At 39.9% G+C, this 22,377-nt stretch overlaps 1 protein-coding gene across 1 annotated transcript; it reads left to right on the top strand.

Annotated features, from left to right (window-relative positions):
* The first annotated feature begins 2,813 nt into the window (after nucleotides 1-2,813).
* Nucleotides 2,814-20,868, top strand: LOC120528104 (gastrula zinc finger protein XlCGF57.1-like). The gene is made up of 3 exons (XM_039752134.1): nucleotides 2,814-3,099; nucleotides 10,941-11,455; nucleotides 18,123-20,868. Exons 2-3 carry the CDS (start codon nucleotides 10,975-10,977, stop codon nucleotides 19,538-19,540), a joined length of 1,899 nt encoding a protein of 632 aa, XP_039608068.1. The 5' UTR covers nucleotides 2,814-3,099; nucleotides 10,941-10,974; the 3' UTR covers nucleotides 19,541-20,868.
* The last annotated feature ends 1,509 nt before the right edge of the window (nucleotides 20,869-22,377 follow it).

Below are 22,377 nucleotides of genomic sequence, written 5' to 3'. Positions count from 1 at the left end.
TTTCTTTTTTTGCTGAGTATATATATATATATATATATATATATATATATATATATATATATATATATATATATACTGCTCAAAAGAATTAAAGGAACACTTTTTAATCAGAGTATAGCATAAAGTCAATGAAACTTATGGGATATTAATCTGGTCAGTTAAGTAGCAGAGGGGGTTGTTAATCAGTTTCAGCTGCTGTGGTGTTAATGAAATTAACAACAGATGCACTAGAGGGGCAACAATGAGATGACCCCAAAACAGGAATGGTTTAACAGGTGGAGGCCACTGACATTTTTCCCTCCTCATCTTTTCTGTTTCTTCACTAGTTTTGCATTTGGCTACAGTCAGTGTCACTACTGGTAGCATGAGGCGATACCTGGACCCTACAGAGGTTGCACAGGTAGTCCAACTTCTCCAGGATGGCACATCGATACGTGTCATTGCCAGAAGGTTTGCTGTGTCTCCCTTCACAGTCTCAAGGGCATGGAGGAGATTCTAGGAGTGCTGGAGAGGGCCATAGAAGGTCCATAACCCATCAGCAGGACCAGTATCTGCTCCTTTGGGCAAGGAGGAACAGGATGAGCACTGCCAGAGCCCTACAAAATGACCTCCAGCAGGCCACTGGTGTGAATGTCTCTGACCAAACAACCAGAAAGACTTCATGAGGGTGACCCAAGGGCCCCATGTCCTCTAATGGGCCCTGAGCTCACTGCCCAGCAGCATGCAGCTCGATTGGCATTCGCCATAGAATACCAGAATTGGCAGATGCACCACTGGTGCCCTGTGCTTTTTACAGATGAGAGCAGGTTCACCCTGAGCACGTGACAGAAGTGAAAGGGTCTGGAGAAGCCATGGAGAACATTATGCTGCCTGTAACATCATTCAGCATGAGCAGTTTGGTGGTGGGTTAATGATTGTCTGGGGAGGCATATCCATGGAGGGTCACACAGACCGCTACAGGCTTGACAAAGGCACCTTGGCTGCCATTAGGTATCAGGATGAAATCCTTGGACCCATTGTCAGACCCTATGCTGGTACAGTGGCTCCTGGTGAACGACAATTCCTGGCCTCATGTGGTGAGAGTATGCAGGCAGTTCCTGGAGGATGAAGGAATTGATACCATTGACTGGCCACCACACTTTCCTGACCTAAATCCAATAGAACACCTCTGGGACATTATGTTTTGGTCCATCCAATGCCACCAGGTTTCACCTCAGACTGTCCAGGAGCTCAGTGATGCCCTGGTCCAGATCTGGGAGGAGATCCCCCACAACACCATCTGTCATCTCATTAGAAGCATGCACCGATGTTGTCAGGCATGTATACAAGAACACAGGGGCCATACAAAGTGCTGCGTACAATTTTGAGTTGCTGCAATTAAATTTTGGCAAAATGGACTAGCCTGCCACATAATTTTTTCACTCTGATTTTTGGGGTGTCTTTGAATTCAGGGCTCTGTAGGTTGATCATTTTCATTTCCATCAAACGATGTGGCATCCTTTTATTCCTAACACATTACCCAGTCTATATCAGTATAGATATCCAGGAGGATTTCTTTTTCCCATTGAGATCTGATGTGTTTTCAAAGTGTTCCTTTAATTTTTTTGAGCAGTTTATGTATATATGTATATATATGTGTATATATGTATATGTATGTGTGTGTATATATATATATATATATATATATATATATATATATATATATATATATATATATATATTAGAGAGAGGGAGAGCTGTGTTAAAAATTAATGTTATACTCCACAGCCATCAGTGCACAACCAAAGAACCACAGTAGATCTCTCATTAGGGTCATTGTGCAATGTTAAATGTTAAGAATAGGGAGAGTGTGACTCTTCAACTATCTATTTTTAGATATAACGAAAGAGAGTGGAGTGAGGAAGGGGAAATGTTTAAAAACATTTACAACATAAGGTATTTTCGGCTGTTAGGGTAAAACTAAGAAAATTAATGAAAACATAAATAAAAGTGAATAAACACACATACAAAACGGCTTTAATTTTTCACCACTCTGCAGGCACTTTAAACTTTCCGATTGTTCACCAGAGATACAACAAACCGAGTATATCGGTTAAGGTTTTTTTGGCAAGCGACCTTTCCATAGAACACTGTTTAGTCTCAACACTCTGTTTATATCTGCAAATCCTATGGAGCTCCTCTGTCAGTGTGTCAAAAACGGTTTTGGGTTGAGTTTTTTTTTGTCTTGGGGCACTGGGCACCTTTGAAAGTTGTTTTGCACTCTCGTGATACCACATACATTTAGAAGTGACGTCGTAGTTTACCATCTGGGCAATACCATCTTCTCCGTATGCTTAAATTTCACTTGAACTAGAAAATGTCGTGCCGTCATTGGGCATTTCTGAAGAACTATCAGTACCAATACAGGACAAGTTTGCTGGACACAAATGTTTCCTGGAGGAGAATAACTCGGCGAAGACAGTGTGCGTGAGACTGGCTGTGGAAGAGATTTCACAGCTATAACGGTAAAGGGTTAAATAGGAAAGGAGCGGCTAGTTAAGTGGCTGTAATATTGAGAATATTTCTTGAAAATAAAAGAAAATACATATTTAAATTATTTTATTGATCGGTAAATTGCCATAGATCTTAGAAACCATACGAAAAGAATTCGACATGCAGAAGATGTGAACAATACGGTATTCAAGTGAAACCCAGTTAGTCCCAAGTTGTTTTGGGTATTGTAGTCTTTTAGTGCGTAATGATGGAGCGCATGTGCAGAAAATGGCTGGAAAGTTGCGCATGCTTATTGGTTCAATAGCGAGAGGCGGAAATTACGTCAACTGTTGTGTCTAGCTTTCCGGACGTTACGCCAACTGGCTGTAGAGCTCACAGTTCGACACGGAGGGCAAATGGGTATCTAGAAGAAAGCTTGACACTTAGATGCAAGTGAAAATCTGATGTAACGTACAAAAGGAGTGCTTTGTATGTAACTAGGGAGAAAGAAGGGCAGCACTGTGCAGCGAGAAAAGGGTGGCCCGCGGGACGGAGGAGCGGACATCCCAGGCCGAAAGGAGTTCAGCGCGGTGAGGGAGGAGCTGTCTGGCGGATACAGAAAACCAGGTAAGCCGTAAAAGTGAACTGATACTGGTCCATGTGTGGTTGTCAACTGTTACAAGAAATCGGCTAAACACGTGCATTATTTTGAGGAGTCTCTAAATTATTTTGTCTCAAATCATTCACGTTTACCTATTAGCTGCAATCATAATAAATATTGTGCAATAAATTCAGTCTCCCCAATGTAAAAAATACTCCATAATGGCCACACTCTGTTTTCTTCACTGCGTATGCATTTTTTTCTGGCATTTTGTGGTAGATTCTGATTTTCTAAACACGATTTCTTGACAGATCCTTGTTAAAACATGCACATAAATCTCAGTCTTCATTCAGTGGCGATCATTATTACTGGTTACTTGTCAGAAGAGGTTTCTCAATGCAGTTTACAAAATAAGGACGTGTTACAAACTTGTATTTCATATAGCCCCTTTTCTGTAGTGAACTCCATCTTAGTATTCTTTACTGGTGTAAAGGTGTAATTGTTTATGCGTATTTATTTTTATTTTATTTATTTTTACAGTTGGCATACAGGCACATTGAGTTACTTACTCACGGTGGCATAATAAGTTTTAAGATTGGGGATTTGGGTCTTGTTTATCAAAGTCTGATACTTTAGCTAGTGGACCATCTAGCCTGGAGAGAGAGAGAGAATGTGTGTGTGTGTATGTATGTATTTTTTTTTATTTATTTGGTATTAAATGTTTAAATAATTTCTATCAGAACTTCAGCATTCACAGTAGTACAAGAAAAGGGAAAGGATAACCCCAGTGTATGTTGCCCAGCCATCTACCACCTGCCCACAGACAAATGTTTATTTATAGCCTAAAACAAATACTTACTGTAATAACAAGGTTGTAATCTGACCAGACCCCCAAAAAAAAAAAAATCATCAGAGAGACAAAGGCAAGGCAAAAAGGAAGGGGGGTGCATTGTAGCTCACTAAATAATGATTTTTATGTATGGGTAATTGCTTGGAGACTCACATAGGTGGTGAGATGCATGATATTAAAAAAAAATCCTTATCTTTTCCCCTTCATTTTTATGACTAATTAATCATCAAAAATAATTGTTTCAAATAAAACCAATAAAAATGGCTAATTAAGGGTAAGTTAAGGTAGTTTAATATTAGGACACCAATGAAGTTACTGCTGAAAACCAGACTTTGCAGCCATTTATGAATAACACATTAAAAATCAGCTATTTCAAGAAGTAATAGCCATATATAAACACTAGTAATGCCTTTTCAATGATTTTAAATTTATTTAATGATATTGTGATATTGTGCGGCTGGGATGAGAATCAGCACCTCCAAATCCGAGAGCATGGTCCTCCGCCGGAAAAGGGTGGAGTGCCCTCTCAGGGTTGGGGGAGAGATCCTGCCCCAAGTGGAGGAGTTCAAGTATCTCAGGGTCTTGTTCACGAGTGAGGGAAGAATGGAGCGTGAGATCGACAGGCGGATCGGTATGGCGTCCGCAGTGATGCGGGCTCTGCATCGGTCTGTCGTGGTGAAAAAGGAGCTGAGCCGTAAGGCAAAGCTCTCAATTTACCAGTCGATCTACGCTCCTACCCTCACCTATGGTCATGAGCTATGGGTAGTGACCGAAAGAACGAGATCGCAAATACAAGCGGCTGAAATAAGTTTCCTCCGCAGGGTGTCTGGGCTTTCCCTTAAAGATAAGGTGAGAAGCTCAGTCATGCGGGAGGGGCTCAGAGTAGAGCCGCTGCTCCTCCGCATCGAGAGGAGTCAGATGAGGTGGCTCGGGCATCTGATCAGGATGCCTCCTGGGCGCCTCCCTGGTGAGGTGTTCCTGGCACGTCCAACCGGGAGGAGGCCCCGGGGAAGACCCAGGACACGCTGGAGGGACTATGTCTCCCGGCTGGCCTGGGAATGCCTTGGGATTCTCCCGGAAGAGCTGGAAGAAGTGGCCGGGGAGAGGGAAGTCTGGGCCTCTCTGCTTAAGCTGCTGCCCCCGCGACCCGACCTCGGATAAGCTGAAGAGGATGGATGGATATTGTGATAAGAAAAAGGTTTACATTTCTATCAAAAACATAAAAATTTTGAACAGTAGTGTATATATTAATATCCAGTATTTTATCTTGTCTGTCAGGTTACATATGTCAAAAACTAGGCTAAACACAACAACCTTATTGGGCGGGTGGAAAAAAAATCTCAAATGTTTGTGAAAATCAGTATTAGGTCGTCAATGTTTATAGGGCTATAAAGGAAAGAATATAACAATTGATTATGTTTATGCAGAAAAAAAAAAACTTCTTTTAAAATCGATTTAACATTCCTGTTGGTTCAGGACATATTGCAAATGCTTTCCATTACAGAGAAAATGATGCTGAATGCAATCTTGAATAGGGTTTAGTGGGATTTTTTTTTATTATTATTTTTTGCCATCAATTAAGAAAACAATTTTTATTCATATAGTACATTTCCATGCACTGTAATGCACTTCAAAGTACTTTACAGGCTGTCAAAGAAATAGTTACAAGCAAAGAAAAAAAATAAAATAAAATTAGATAAGAAAAATAATAAATAAATAAAATTCAAGAAATAATGCAGTATTACATAAGATATATATTTATTAAATAGAGAAGTACAGTCGTTATGCGTTTTTTTTTTTATACCTCTAAAGATGAGCCCAATGATCAGTGCATCCGGAAAGTTTTCACAGTGCATCACTTTTTCCACATTTTGTTATGTTACAGCCTTATTCCAAAATGGATTAAATTCTTTTTTTTCCCTCAGAATTCTACACACAATACCCCATAATGACAATGTGAAAAACGTTTACTTGAGGTTTTTCAGATTTATTAAAATAAAAAAACTGAGACATCACATGTGCATAAGTATTCACAGCCTTTGCTCAATACTTTGTCGATGCACTTTTGGCCGCAATTCCAGCCTCAAGTGTTTTTGAATATGATGCCACAAGCTTGGCACACCTATCCCTGGCCAGTTTCGCCCATTCCTCTTTGCAGCACCTCTCAAGCTCCATCAGGTTGGATGGGAAGTGTCGGTGCACAGCCATTTTAAGATCTCTCCAGAGATGTTCAATCGGATTCAAGTCTGAGCTCTGGCTGGGCCACTCAAGGACATTCACAGAGTTGTCCTGAAGCCACTCCTTTGATATCTTGGCTGTGTGCTTAGGGTTGCTGTCCTGCTGAAAGATGAACCGTCACCCCAGTCTGAGGTCAAGAGCGCTTTGGAGCAGGTTTTCATCCAGGATGTCTCTGTACATTGCTGCAGTCATTTTTCCCTTTATCCTGACTAGTCTCCCAGTTCCTGCCACTGAAAAACCTCCCCATGGCATGATGCTGCCACCACCATGCTTCACTGTAGGGATGGTATTAGCCTGGTGATGAGCGGTGCCTGGTTTCCTCCAAACATGACGCCGGGCATACACAACTAACAGTTCAATCCTTGTCTTATCAGACCAGCGAATTTTGTTTCTCATGGTCTGAAAGTCCTTCAGGTGCCTTTTGGCAAACTCCAGGCGGGCTGCAATGTGCCTTTTACTATGGAGTGGCTTCCGTCTGGCCTCTCTGCCATACAGGCCTGATTGGTGGATTGCTGCAGAGATGGTTGTCCTTCTGGAAGGTTCTCCTCTCTCCACAGAGGACCTCTGGAGCTCTGACAGAGTGATCATCGGGTTCTTAGTCACCTCCCTGACTAAGGCCTTTCTCCCCCAATCGCTCATAGATGGCCGGCCAGCTCTAGGAAGAGTCCTGGTGGTTTTGAACTTCTTCCTCTTACGGATGATGGCGGCCACTGTGCTCAATGGGACCTTCAAAGCAGCAGAAATGTTTCTGTAACCATCCCCAGATTTGTGCCTCGAGACAATTAGATATGGAGCAAGTTCTCATCAAGTATATCTCTGTACTTTGCTACAGTCCGCTTCTTCTCAGCCCTGTCTAGTCTCTCAGTCCCTGTTTCTAAGAAACAACTCAGTAGCATGATGCCTGCTACCACCTTGCTTCACTGCTGGACTGTTATTGAACAGGTGATGAGCAGTGCTTGGCGTCCTCCAGATGTGATGCTTAGAACTAAAGCCAGATAGTTCAATCTTGGTTCCATAAGACCAGACTGTCTAGTTTCTCATAGTTAGAGAGTCTATTAGGTGTCTTTTTACAAACTCCAAGCATATTTTCATGTGTGGTCTAGCCATTCTGCCATTAAGCCCTATTTAGTAAAGTGTTGCAGTATTGGTTGTCCTTATGGAAGTTTCTCCCATCTCCACCTAGGTTCTCTGGAGCTCAGTCAGAGTGACCATCGGATTCTTGGTCACCTCATTTATTATAGAATTACAGAGGCCACTGTGCTTTTGGGAATCTTCAATGCTGCCCTGTAGTCTTCCCTAGATCTATATCTCAGTATAATCTTGTGTCCAAGCTTTGCAGGCAATTCCTTTGACCTTAAATGATAAGTTTGTTGTTTTCCAAGTCAAAGTAATTTCTTCACAAACACGGTATATCTCGATTGCAACATTAAACTGTGTTCAAAGAGTTAAGCACCTGTTATAAATAATATGAGTAAGTTTAAAAAAAAAATGTATCTTGCCCATACTGGTATTTAGCAATGGAGGGTATGGGGCATGGAGGAAACCCATTTTTCAAGCCAAAACATTTGTTTGTGACTACAAAAGGGATCAGGAAATAATAATTTTGAGCATATTCCTGGTACTTTTTTTTCTTCATGTTAAGGACACATTTTCTTTTTTCTGTTATGAGTTCTCACATAAATACAGAAGTAGATCAAAACAAAACTTACCACGTGGCATGAAAAGTTTACTGTGATTTGGTCTTTTGAGAGGAAATCATGTCCCTGGGGTTAAAGGCTGTTGTTCAGGAAGATTAAGTGCTGAGTTAACGCGTATAGCTGGTCTTTTAATATGGCAGAATCTCATATTGGTGTTTTTTTTCCTTCAAAAATAGCTTGCCTGAACTATTTTACAGTGTGTGTATAATCATACGATATGGATCAATACTTAACAGCTGTTGTGGCTTGAAAAATGGTCGCATTTGTTTTTAAGCTTTTCCTCCGTACTGCATTGTGTACAATGTAAAGCAGCAGTATGTGCAAGATATTTTTTAAATTTACAGAAAGCACTTAACTTTAGAACACAATTTTATATGGCAATTACATAAATATATACCATGTTTGTGAAGAAATAACTTCAACTTGAACAATGCTGAACTTATACTTTAATGGCTTGGTTTTTGCTCAATTGTAAGACCTTCTATAGACAGGTGTGTGCCTTTTCTAATTAGTCCAATCAATTCAATTGATCACAAGTGGACTCTAAACAACCTGAGACAAATTTCAAGTGACAGAGCAAAGTGTCTGAATTGTTGTGTATATTTTTTGTATTTTTAATAAGTTCCAAATTTTTCTAAAATCCTTTTTTTGCTTTGTCATTCTAGGGTTTTGAGTGTTGCTTGATGAGAGAAAAACAAATTTAAATGATTTTAGCACAAGCGATATAGCATAACAAAAAAGTTAAGTGGTCTGAATGCTTTCTGAAAACACTGTATAAAGACCAAAGAATTAAAAAAATAAGCAAAAGTTAATGCCAGGTGATACCATCTGAAAAACTGAGGTAGAACTCCTCTCTGATCTGCTCATACTGTTAAATGTGCTGGCATGAGCATCAATTTGACTTCATTCTGGTGATTTTGTTTAAGATTTCAAAAAGTTGTCTGCAACAGAAACAGGTTTGCTAGGTCCCTAAAACATCTGCAGCTTAATGTCAAAAAATAGCCAAATACCTGAATTAGATAAAATTGCACACCAGAAAGGGTGGAATGGTGTCAGAGTGAGATGATTAGGTATATACCATCAAAGTTTGGGAATTGCAATCAGAGATATTTCAAAGTGGTAAAATGGGTATATATACCATTCCCTCTCAAGCCATTCGACGATGGCAAAGTCTTTATATATAATACGCTACCGTGGCTGTCCAGGATTTTAAATCACCTGTAGCTCGCAAACCGTTTGACCTATTGACCTGAAATTTGGTACACACATACTACGTGACCTCCACTGTCTGCTTTTGGGGTGATGAATAATTAATTAATTAACCTCCAAGGTTATTCCTCTTTTTTATTTTTATTTTACTACGGGGCTCCGCCCTTTGCTTGCTTTGCACGCCCACCACCGGGTTTGGTTTACCGGATATGCAATTTAAAGTGGTTGTTATTTCAATGTGAATTGTTACATATGCATAATTTTCACTTTTACTTAAGTAAAAGTAAAAACAATATTTGGAATTAACTTTTCTTCAAAATTGCATTGAAGTTTGATTCTGTTTTGGACTTAACATCGTGACAATGCAACGTATAACTGCCTGTGTGTGAATATCATTTCTTTCTCTCTAATAAATAAAACAAGGTTTTTGATTGTTTTTCCATGGTCTTCTTTGCTTTGTCGTTGATGTGTCGTCTAGAACGTATAAAATTATTGTCATGATAAAATTTTTAAGAGCTGAGAGCGCAGGAAGTGTGTCTTGACAAAAGCATTCACACGACTGAAAGGTTGGTTGACCGTGGTCTTGTAATAATGAAAATAGTTGTATGTAGGGTTTTTACTTGAAAGAATCTCATGGCAAAAGTCTCAGACTCACGGGACTTCATACCGTGCCAACGTTTTTGGAATCTTTTAATTCTCGCTGGCAACACAATTCGGAAGATCTACAAGTCTCCAACTTAAAGTTTAAATCTGAACAATATACTCAATCTCTTTTCGCTGTTCTGTTATTTCACCGAGTAATAATTTACATTTGTTTTCATTAATGCGATCTTTCCTAGCCTTTTTTTGAGACTTTCGAATTTTCGTGCTTCCATTATCTCTAACCTGCCCTGCATGTGTACCACGCCAACATTTTTGAATTCTTTACAATGTTCTACTTTGTCATCTACTCTTTGTCCTTTATTTCCAGCCCCGGTGTGGTTAAATCTCTTTCTCGCGGGACATATAAGTGTCTCTCCGAGAAAATCACGTCTCCTCTCCTTCCATGATTTGTTCTTTTTTTTTTTATAGTAGATAGATTTTATTTTAGAATTAACTCTCAGCAGTCGTGTGGAGCATGCGAACGGGCACCATCTCATCCCCACCACCTTCGCCATCACTTCCCCTACCTCTTCATATCTTAAATCATTCTTGAGGCAGATTGAAGACTTAAGTGCCAGTTTAACTGAAAAATTAAGAAAAACAAACTAAGTAATTGCAACAGAAAAACTGACTTAATCAGATTTAATGTGAAAGGATGCCAATCAAAGAAGAGAAGAAGTGGGCCACTAGAGAGGAGAAAAGAAGAGCTGCTCAGGAAGCAACAAGTGCATCAGCCTCTGAGCAAATGAATGCTAGATGTACAGAGAAAGAGAATGAAAACTGTGAATGCTCAAGTCAAGTGTTTTCACTGCATGTTATTGTGCAGTGTGCCGTTACTGATACATGTGTAATTGCGAATAGCAGGATAAGATTTGCCGGATGGCTAAAAATGGGCCAAAATTAAACAAAAAACATAGCCCAAAGAAACACAACTCGCGATAGCCCATTTTTTTCCCTGCAAACAACAATCAAAAAGAGCCCAGTTACGCAAGGAAAACACTGGCAGGAAAGCTGTGGCTACAATCCTGTAGTGTGAATGGCAGGTAATGAAAAATGGTGGCTTTTCATCTCTATAATTTTTGCACTTTACTGTCATTTACTTAGTTTATTGCTATTTTTCAAAATAATTTGTGATTGTTTCTTGTTCTTATTTTACTTGAGGATATTAGTACATTTTATCAACATATTTTGTCTTACTTTGTTAACAAAAGACTACCTGATTCTTTCACAGAAGAGAAATTGAGCTGCTTTCCACAGTGACATCAATGGCACCACCTTTACCGAAGTGGAAACGTGAAGAGGAATTCTTCAAACAGAAGGACAGGCAAATGGAAGAAGAGGAAAATTTACTCAATATTGTCGTTGTCGATGACTCGGAACAAAGATCTTTCAAAATCAAGGAAGAAGAAGAGGGGGAGGAGTTTAAAGAGGAGGAGTTTGAGGAGGAGTCTTTCTATGTAAAACAAGAGAGCTGTGAATGGGACACTACTGATAATGACACTGATGACGAGCACGAAATAGTTTGTTTTAAAGTTGGAATTTCTGAACATCTCCCTGCCAGCTTTAAAACTCAAAATGATGACGTTTCAGATAGTTCTAAGGAAGACACATCTTCGGAAATTACCGACTTTGAGCTTGTGCAGATTGGGGAGTGCTCTCCTCAGCCACATTTTGTTCATGTGAAACCTGAAAACATGGAGTCGTCTGATGAAGAAAAGGAAGAAGAACAGCCATCGGCCTCAAAATGTGAGTAAAGAGTATGTGTTAGGAGTAATAGACTTTACACCATCATGTCTTGCTGTTCGCAATAAGATAAAATGATTAAAATATTTCAACCTTTTATGGTGCAGTTGAAAGGTGGACAGATGATCATTTAGCCCTGTGTCCCATCTTGATTTAAGAAAAAGTTGACTAATTGGGAGATGTTGAAAAATCGGGAGATGCCATGATTAAACTGTCTGTAACCTCCTCCCATTTAGGGGCACTGTGCTGGTAGACATCCTTAATACACAGTTTTACAATTTCAATAAAAGATCCAATATTTCATGTCTAATCATTCTTGTGGCATAGTAGGTGTGTAAAATAAAACCACCTTTACCCTACCACTGTGATGTGACTTAACACAGATTGAATTTTGATTTAAACACCTAAAAAGAGGTTATCCACTTTTTCTTCTATATTTACTTATTTGATTGATTGCCTTTATCCAAAGTGCCTTATAAGATTTATGATACAATTGGTTACATTTCTTTTGGTTTTCCCAATTGGAGCACAGGCTGGTCACTTGCTCATGGTCACAGAGTATCAGTAGTGGGATTTTAACCCACAGCCTCAGGGTCTGAAGTCTAAATCCTTAACTACTACACCACACTGCCTCACGAAATGAAAACTGCAATGGAAGCTACCTCTTCACACCTCCTAACCTAGAGGAGCCTGACATCTATTCAAATAGGATTTGAATCCATGGCTCCGAAGAGACTGGAGCCTAAATCCAGTGCCTTAGACCAGGAGTAGGCAGAGTCGGTCCTTGAGAGCCGTAGTGGCTGCAGTTTTTTTTTTCCAACAGTTGCTTCATTAGAAACCAATGATTGCCAGCCTCAGACCTTATTTCATTTTATGGCTTATTAGTCTGCAATATTTGGTTCTTATTTTGTAGATTTTTTCCTTTCCAAGGATATCATCCAAATGATTTGAAATCTAAAACTGAATATTTTCAGTCTGTCACATTTTTCTATTAAGTGTTTTATTAAATCAAATCAAAAAGTGCCTGGAAGCAAGCTAGATAGAGAACTGCTGGTCGCTTTGTCATTTACATCTTATTGCTTATAAGGAGCCATTAATACAGTGAATGCAGCTGTTTTAAGATTGAAATAAGCAATCAAGGGAAGGGAAACTTAACAAACAAAACCACTAAAATGAAGCATTAAACTATCACTTAAGTAATAAGTGCTTCATCAGCAATAATTGACTTCTCATTAAGAAACAGGGCTGGAACAAAAACCTGCAGCCACTATGGCTGTCCAGGACCGACATTGCCTACCTCTGCCTTAGACCACTCAGCCACGCTACCTTTTTAAAATCAGATGCGTGCCCCTTTTATATGGGGTGCTGAATTCTAAATTCAATACCACTCACCATGGGTGGAGTGGTGGCTCTGAGGCTAGGGATCTGAACTGGCAATCGGAAGGTTGCCGGTTTGAATCCTGTGAACGCCAAAAGTGACTCTACTTCGTTGGGCCCTTGAGCAAAGCCCTTAACCTGCAATTGCTCCGTCCTGGGTTTGATGTTAATGTGCATCCAGCCCTGTATGTAGGCCCTACAACCTGCAGGGAAAAACCTTGGGGTTGGTGGTAGAATTGGCACTCCAGCCACTGTAAAAAGAAAAAAAAAACCCAAACCTCACACTGTTCCTCTCCATCTGAACTAGTGGGGTGTCACCTGTTGCATGGCTGCACTTGGTTCCTAATCTGGGATCCTGAGTTGGTTTGTCATGTGGTGGGTATTGCAAGGTGCTGTATCCCCTCTCCTCTCTCTTGACCATTTCTAATCTGAGTTTAAGCAGTGAGATCATATTTTTCTTTAAGAATGTATGTAATTTGTCTTCATTATATAACACATTAAAATAGGAATGGCAGACAAAGTGAAAGGTCAGTGGTGTAGTGCAGAAGAAACATTTTTTTAATGAATTTATAGGGTGATAGCGATAGCCACAGCCCCTCTGGGCTGATTCTCCATAGTTTAAAAACAACCTTTTTCATCTGTAATGCCAATAAGATTTTTCACTGCACTTTGCATAAGTAAAATATTCAACCTATGAACCTAAAACATAGAAAATCAATGACCAAAAGCAGAAAAAGTGTGTGTGATGCTTGTTTAATAATGCCTTATGTGTGTCAGCATATACCAATTTTTGATGATAATGAGGGTGTCATCCATATTGATTATGTAATAATAATAATAATAATGTGCCTCAGAAGGCTCATCAAAATGGTGAATTCTACTCTGTTGCTGATTTGCTTAAGCATTTTTTGATAGCTAGTTTGGGAAATTGTTGAAGCAGGCTGACACAACAGGGCGCCCTCAACCCCAATGAAGGCACTCGAGACTTGGGACAAACAGCAGAATTAAGTTTTATCGTATGGAGCACATAGAGACTCAACCCAGATGGAACAATGCGCCCCCAGCAATTGACACCTTTTATTTTTATTGCAATTCTTATAATCTGACTTCTAGTATTCCATTGCTCTAGTCCTGCCTCTAATTAATTCCACCAGTAATTCTTAATTAAGTGGGTGTCAAACCCCACGCTGTTCATCTTATCTGTTTGATAAGGACTGTTCTCTCCTCCTACTATCTCAGGGCTTGCTACCATGATTTACAACCAAAGAGTTCACATTCCCTTCTCTAAGCAAGGGGCTCATTCTTCAGCTCTCTAGCATTTTTGACCTTTGGCTTATGAACTATTAGTGGTTTCAGGCTTATACAACATAATAAAAATATATGTAACATAAGCCTTTTTATTTCTAACTGTTTGGTTGGTCCTAAACACCCATAGTTTTTGTTTCTTCTTTTCTGCATTACTGCCTTGTACTTCTGGGTATTCACCTAAGAATTTTTTTTCTTTTATGTTTGATTTTGAATTTCACATTTTCATCCAAAACAAAAACTTCAAAGTTTCTTTAACAACAAATGTGCATATGGTGACCAACACTGGATGACAGTTTTTTTTTTTTTAAAAAACAACTTCCATAAAAAATGTCATTACTTGTGACACCTAATCCATGTGTCATGTGTCCAGTGGTATGCTCACATCATCCCAAACGCACATTTTTTTTATTATTTTATTAAATAAACCACTTTTAGAAAACAAATTTGTGAAATGAAACGGAACATGCTGAGATACAAATAAGCATTGAAGAGTATCAAATCTGTCCCAGTAAATAGCTTATTCATTGGTGAACATTGTGCTTCACGTGAAAGCGACAGTAGGAAAGTGCACTGAGAGACGTGTACAACTAAAGATTAAAAATTAAAGAAAAGCGAGTGTAAACATTTTCGGGAGAGAATCTACCTTGGACTTCCACATATCTGAGATGCTTCAACACCTGGATTTCGATTTATCCGTGCAGTTTCACAGACTACTGCGAACAAATCCCAGTGTTCTCCAGTTGTGGAGGTGAATATAAATGAAACGATGGGAGGGCAGGTCTTCAGTTCAAATGCTCAGTCGCAATGAAGTAGTTTCTTTAACAATATTTTATTAATAATACTTGTGTGTGAGACATTATGAATTTACAGCTGGATTTCCCTATGTGGATTATATATAACAAGAAATTAGATTTTTCCAAGAACGTGTTCGATATTGTTTGATACAGTCCAGCATCAGGTCTCCATAGGTGCAGTTCTATCAGATACTTTTATCTCTGTACTGCTTGAAAGCATGAAAGTAAAAAAGGTTCTCATCTTGAAAGCAAGAAATTAAAAAATGTTCTCATCCGTTAAGATGAACTACATGGGGCAAATAATACATGAAATATAATTCTGGGTGGGTTAGATTATTCCTTTAAAATAAAATGAAACCTGCCTGATTTAATTGAGGCATTTCACACGGTATAACTGGTGGTCATGGGAGCACACCACAACTGACTCCCCGTCTTGCTAATGTTATGTAAATGAAGTCTGCAACTGAAAATTGCTGGAAAAATTGTGTAGTGTAACAGGGGCTTTAGGGACTACAATTCCATACAAGCAACAATCAAAATGATGGAGATTCTCCTACACCAAAAAACTTCAGGGTCCAAGTCGATGCATGCTTTTTGATGCTAATAAGGACGTTGGTCATATTCCATGCTTCAAATGTCCAGTGTAATCCCTCAGTATTATAGTGATTTGTTTTGGGCTCTGTGGTTGTCACTCAGCAAAAATTGTTGAAATAAGATTTCTGATTACAGTGCCCCAGCTAACATTGCATGGCTTATACATTGCAAATTTGGAGAGATGTCACCCATTCAGTTTTCCAGTCCTGAGACCTCATTTTTAAAACTTTGCATGGATTCAAGCATGAGAATATGTACACAGTATATAAATGGAAAAATGCTAATGCCCAAGCCCCAAAAAATCATATATACACTATATTGCCAAAAGTATTGGGACGTCTGCCTTTACACACACATGAACTTTAATGACGTCCCATTCTTAATACATAGGCTTCAATGTGAAGTTGGCACACCCTTTGCAGCTTCAACTCTTCTGGGAAGGCTTTCCACAAGGTTTAGGATTGTGTTTATGGGGATTTTTGACCATTTTTCAAGGAGAGCATTTGTGAGATCAGTTGCTGATGTTGGATGAGAAGGCCTGGCTCGCTCGCAGTCTTCGCTCTAATTCATTCCAAAGGTGTTCTGTCAGGTTGAGGTCAGGGCTCTGTGTAGCCACACCAGACTCGCTCCTTGTGCACTGGTGCGTGTGTAGTCATTTTGCCATCCCCAAACCATTCCCACAAAGTTGGGAGCATGAAATTGTCTAAAATGACTTTGTATGCTGAAGCATTAAGAGTCCCTTTCACTGGACCTAAGAAGCCAAGCCCAACCCCTGAAACACACCATAATCCCCCACTCCACTAAACTTTACATTTGGCACAATGCAGTCAGGCAAGTACCATTCTCCTGGCAACTACCAAACCCACACTCGTCCATTGAATTGCATGATTCGTCACTCCAGAGGACACGTCTGCACTGCTGTCAAGTCCAGTGGCGGGTTGTGGGCTTTACACCACTGCATCTGACACTTTGCATTGCACTTGGTTATGTCAGGCTTGGATGCAGCTGCTTGGGCAGGGAAACCCATTCCATGAAGCTCTCTCACTACGCACTTTTCCAGAGCTTTTGGAGGTCTGTAGCTATCAACTCTTCAGAAAGCTGGCGACTTGTGCACACCTCAGCCTGCGCTGTCCCTGCTCAGTGATTTAACGTGGTCTACCACTTTTTGGCTGAGTTGCTGTTGTTCCCAATTGCTTCCACTTTGTTATAATACCACTAACAGTTGACGGTGGAATATTTAGTAGCGACAAAATGTCATGAGTGGACTTATTGCACAGGTGACATTCTATCATGGTACCAGGCTTGAATTCATTGAGCTCGTGAGAGCGACCCATTCTTTCACAAATGTTTGTAAATGCAGCCTGCATGCCTAGTTTCTTGAGTTTATACACCTGTGGCCATGGAAGTGACTGGAACACCTGAATTCAATGATTTGGAGGGGGGTGCCAATAGATTTGGCAATATAGTGTATATATAATTTGCTGTATGCACATTCCTAGGCAATTTACTGTTTATAAATCACAATTATGTGAATGTGTACACATGAACACACGTCAAATGCCACCATGGAACATCCATACATATGGAGCATGGTGATCAACCTCATATATATGTAGTCACGATGCAGCAGAACTTCACTGGCTGGTAGAGCAGCCTCCCACCTGACACACCACCACCTGCATTCAAGGGTGTCTAGCTGTGCTCCGCAGCAGCCCCGTACTCCTGCATCTGCAGAACTACCACCATACCAGTGATGAAGATGTCAAGTCAGCTACTTAAGAGTGGCTGGACAAGCAAGGTTAAACTTTTTATTTGAATACCACAACAAAGCTTGGTAAAAATTAAAGCAAATGGATTAGCGTTTATGGGGATTATGTTGCGAAATTAAACTTGGTGGTTTTACTGGTGTTTCTCTTGATAGGTCAGTCTGAAAACTTTTAGATCACACCTTATATATATATATATATATATATATATATATATATATATATATATATATATATATATATATATATATATATATATATATATATATATATATATATATATATATATTTTTATTTATTTATTTTTTTCTCAAATCCACAAGCACTTACGCCAATCATGCACTTCCTTGGACTGTCATTTAAAGTATGTTCACTACGTGGACAAACACGTTTGGCTCACTTTATTTCACTTAAGTACTTGTTTATCCCAGTTGCTGCTTATGCAGTATGTGTGGTGATCTGCACCTGCAGATTAAAAAACAAATCATGTTAATGGATTGAAGGTTATAGTTTCATTTCAGTTTATATGTATTTGCTTAGCATGTGCTTTTATCCAATGTGGTTTACAAAAAGGGTTAACATAATCATGTTAACATCAGTTTGGGGTCCTGTTTTGAGCCAAACATTACTGAACAAGGTTACAACTTTGACCATATGATGGAAGTAGCTGTAAACAGAATAATAGAAGAATAGTTAACTCTTATCTTAGTTGCTAAGAACTTGGTGTCAAAGCCATTATCAATTAGAAAGATATTCCCATTGGATTGTGGTGTTCATCATGCTGTGCTGCATCTCAATACTAATTCTGTATCTCTCTTTCATTCTAAGCAGATTTGCAAGAAGACAGCAGTCGCTCCCCATCGTCATTCTCTCTGGAAGCTGAAGCTCCTGAAACTATGAGAAAATCAAGGTTTTTATCAAAACGTAAGAATGTGCAGCACAGCAAAAAGTTCTCCGATACGGATGTCCCTCAGGATTACACAACCACTCGCACAAAATTCCAAGACAGAAATAGTTTTAAGAGACGCATGACAATTCCTAGTGGACAGAAGCCATATTCTTGTTCCGAGTGTGGGAAGCAATTCACACAGTTCTGTCACCTTCAAATACACACCAGAATTCATACAGGAGAGAAACCACATTGTTGTTCTGTATGTGGCAAAGAATTTGCACAACTCTGCCATCTTCAAACACACATGCGAATTCACACAGGAGAGAGACCATATAGTTGTTCTGAGTGTGACAAACGATTCTCCTATGTAAGTAGCCTTCAGACACACATGAAAAGTCATACTGGAGAAAAGCCACATTTCTGTTCTGAGTGTGGTAAGCAATTCTCGCAAATTAGTCACCTGAAAACGCACATCAGAATTCACACCAGGGAGAAGCCTCATTGGTGTTCTGAGTGTGGTAAGCATTTCTCTCAACTCAGTCATCTTCAGAAGCACCTTCTAATTCACACTGGAGAGAAGGCACATTGTTGTTCCGAGTGTGGTAAGCAATTCTCCCACATAAGCAACCTACAGACACACATGAGAATTCACACAGGAGAGAAGCCGTATTCCTGTTCAGACTGCGGAAAGCAATTCTCACACATCAATAGCCTCAAGTCGCACATACGAGTTCACACAGGAGAGAAGCCATACTGCTGCACTGAATGTGACAAGCGATTCTCACAATTAGGCCATCTTCAGAAACATCGAAGTACTCACACAAGAGCTGACAATGAAGACAAACCACATTGCTGTTCGGAATGTGGAAAGTGTTTCTCAAACATTAGCAATCTTCAGAGACACAGTACAATTCACACTGGGGCAAAGCCCCATTGTTGTTCTGAATGTGGCAAAAGTTTCTCCAATGTAAGCAACCTGCAGAGGCACATGAGAATACACACAGGAGAGAAGCCGCATGGCTGTTCAGAATGTGGGAAGCAATTCTCCTATAAGTCAAGCCTCCAGGAACACGTGCGAATTCACACGGGCGAAAAGCCGCATTGCTGTCCTGAATGTGATAAACGGTTCTCATACAAAAAGAGCCTTCAGAGACACATACGATTTCACACTGGAGAGAAACCATATAGCTGTTTTGTGTGTGAGAAAAAGTTCTTGTACAGAAGCAGCCTTCAAAAGCACTTAGACTCTCATGCAAGAGAAAAATCACTTTGCTACTCTGAGTGTGACAGCACCCCTCAGACACACTCCAGTATTCACACCGAGGAGAGTGAGCAGTTCATTAGTGACAGTCCATAATAACCTTAAATTATCAATTTCATTATTATATGTTAATTTTGGACAAGCACATAATTATTATTGAAACAGGAATGCAGTGATCCTTATGTAGATGATGAAATGCCGCATAGCATCAATGAGCTTTTTGTAGGCACATGAAATGTTTTATCTGTCTTATGCATTGGTCAGATTCATGCCAGTTGTCATGAAAAAGTTTGGTGTGTTTCAGTCTCTGTTGGAAGGACATGAATAATATGAAGAAGAATTGGAAAAGACAATCCATCTACTGTACTTACTCTTTTTCCTTATCCCTAAACTGAAGAATACTTAATGGGACTGCTAATTGAGAAGTGAACCCATCAAAGAAAGGGTGCTGTCCGAATTGACAACCCGGAGGAGCTGGTGCTAGTTTTTAACCTGATGTCACAACTGAGGGGGGCTACCCTCATTATTACCGCCCTCTATCATGTTATGTGTTTTGCTTGCGTCTACTTGAATCTCAAAGTAAAGAACTCAAGTGAGACGCAAAGTTTTGGAAGAAGGCAAATATAGAAAAGCAAGGCTTGGGACCACAACTCACTTCAGTGTAAATGAGTCCTTTATTTCAGTGTGGTTATGTATTATAGGAAAGAGTTCATTTTTCTGATTAGTAATCAATAAAATCAACATTCAGTCATAAGACAGTTCTTTTATTTTTGGGCAAGTTTATGTTAAAAAAAAAAAAAATGTGTTAGGCATGCTAAGATCAAAATGCTTTTTAAATAGTAGAGTGAAAAGATATGGCAGGATCAACATAAGCCGGCAACTGAAAAAAATGTACTAAACTTGGTAAATCCATTTTAAGATTTTGCAGGAACTTGGTATGTCTTCCATAGCAAAACCAGTCCTAGATATGTATACATTTCAGTCCCATTTAGAACAGCCTTTTCACAGGGTCGTTGGAGTGTAACAAGAAAAGATGCCCACTCACAAGGAGAACCTGCACATTCCATGTGGGCAGTGACTGGGCTGTGTTTCCAGCATCAGACTCCATTAATTGTCTAGGCTCACTGCTGGATTTGAACTGCAAAAAGGTCAGTCAGCTTACAGAATCACTTCAGTGCCACAGTAGCCACATAAATCAACTATATCAAGTACCATTATATTTATCGTTTATTACTAGGGGGCTTTGCTGGCTGCGCGCTAGCCTCTCTGCGGTTCTGCCGCTCACATGGAGATGTGGATGTACAATTTAAACAGATTTTAATTTTCATGTGAAGTGTTACATTTGCATCCATATGACATATAACTGCCAGTGATTGAATTTGGTTTCTTTCTCTCTAATAAATAAACCGACTTTTTTGAATGTTTGGCTCTGAGATTTATTAATCGTCTTTGCAAAAACTATTCTAATGGGAAATTGTTAACATTTTAATACGAATGGCATATCAAGATCTCTTTTGGTATCTAATGTTATCTGCAGGAGATGTTATACATTACCTTTCTTGGATACACCCTTTGGTGGAAGACCAGACGGTGTTAATGGTTGTAGATATTCTCCCTGATATTGTAAGTTGATGTTTTCATCTTCTGCACAATCACCACCAACTGTTTCAGCAGAGTCTATTGATACACTGTGACGATGTGGGTTCTGGCTACACTCACCCTTTGCTGTTCGGGAGCCCTTCAACCCAACACCGTCGATAACGTAACTGAGTGAGCTAGTCAGTGAAGGCAATAATTGAGCAAGGGGTGGTGCAAAAAGTGAATAGTGCTTTTATTTATAACAGTCAACAAAACAGTGTTCCAATAAATAGTGCAGGTCAAAAGTTCTTTAAATAAATAAATAATCCATAAAAAGAAAACGTGGAGGTTAAAACAAACAAATAGAAAAACCAATCCGTTAAAATTCAGAGGTTAAAACATTTTTCAGGAGCAGTCATTAAAATCCACAACAACAAGTTCGGTGCTTCTTTTCTGTTAGCGTCTCACCTGCTTATCCCGTTTCGGCTTAGCAGCAGGCAAGACGCTCTCTGCAGCTGCCCTCCTCTACACACTCACATATGAGACTGGAGACCTCCCGATCCCTGGCTTCGGTCTGGCACTCATCCCAGTCCCCGAGACTTGATGTCCACCAACGGCCAGGACACACACATTGGGGACTCCACCACCAAGCCTCCCGACTTCCGCTGCCTTTCTGCGGCCTTTTGCGGCTCGTCGCTTTCACCTGGTCGCTCAGCGAGAGCAACATCAACTCAAACGCCTGGGTGTCGGCCTAACACCCAGCTTCCTCGCAGCTGCCTACGAGCGCTCGATCGTGCGCTCACCACACGCTCCACGTGTCTTGTTTCTCCTGCACCGCCTGCTTCCTCACTCACTCCCTACAACCTCCGTCTTTTTTCTCTTCCTTTCTTTTTTCCTCCTCTCGTTCTTTTTTCCATCCTCCACAACCGACTCGCGCTTCTTTTTAAATGACGAGGGCCAACGCAGCTGCAGCATTAGCCACGGGACAGTCACGAATGTGGGCAGTTCCTCACCTGTGCACTAGGTGAGAAACGCCCACCCTACGGATCGCCCCGCGGCCCACTATGGCCCAACATCCCCTCGCTTAGCCGCGATCATTTATTTAAAACGAATGGCTTTTGCTCAACGAGCTGTGGACCCATAACACCACATACACATTTAACCATTTTGCCGTGTAACTGATCAAAGTTTTTGGTGTTAATTTGTTTGGCTTCATCATTTCTTGGTGCTAGGATTACCCGTGTACTCATTTTTACTGTTGATAACCCTTTGTGATGAAATTCTTCAATAAGATTTGGACATAATAAGTCTTCTTTAATTGGTATCCTAAAGTGAGGAAAACATTAAAATTTATA

This window comes from Polypterus senegalus, chromosome 4 (assembly GCF_016835505.1).
Source record: "Polypterus senegalus isolate Bchr_013 chromosome 4, ASM1683550v1, whole genome shotgun sequence".
In the NCBI taxonomy this organism is placed as follows: Eukaryota; Metazoa; Chordata; class Cladistia; order Polypteriformes; family Polypteridae; genus Polypterus; species Polypterus senegalus.
Note: the sequence above shows the minus strand (reverse complement) of the source record. Positions and strands in the feature narration are given on the sequence as shown.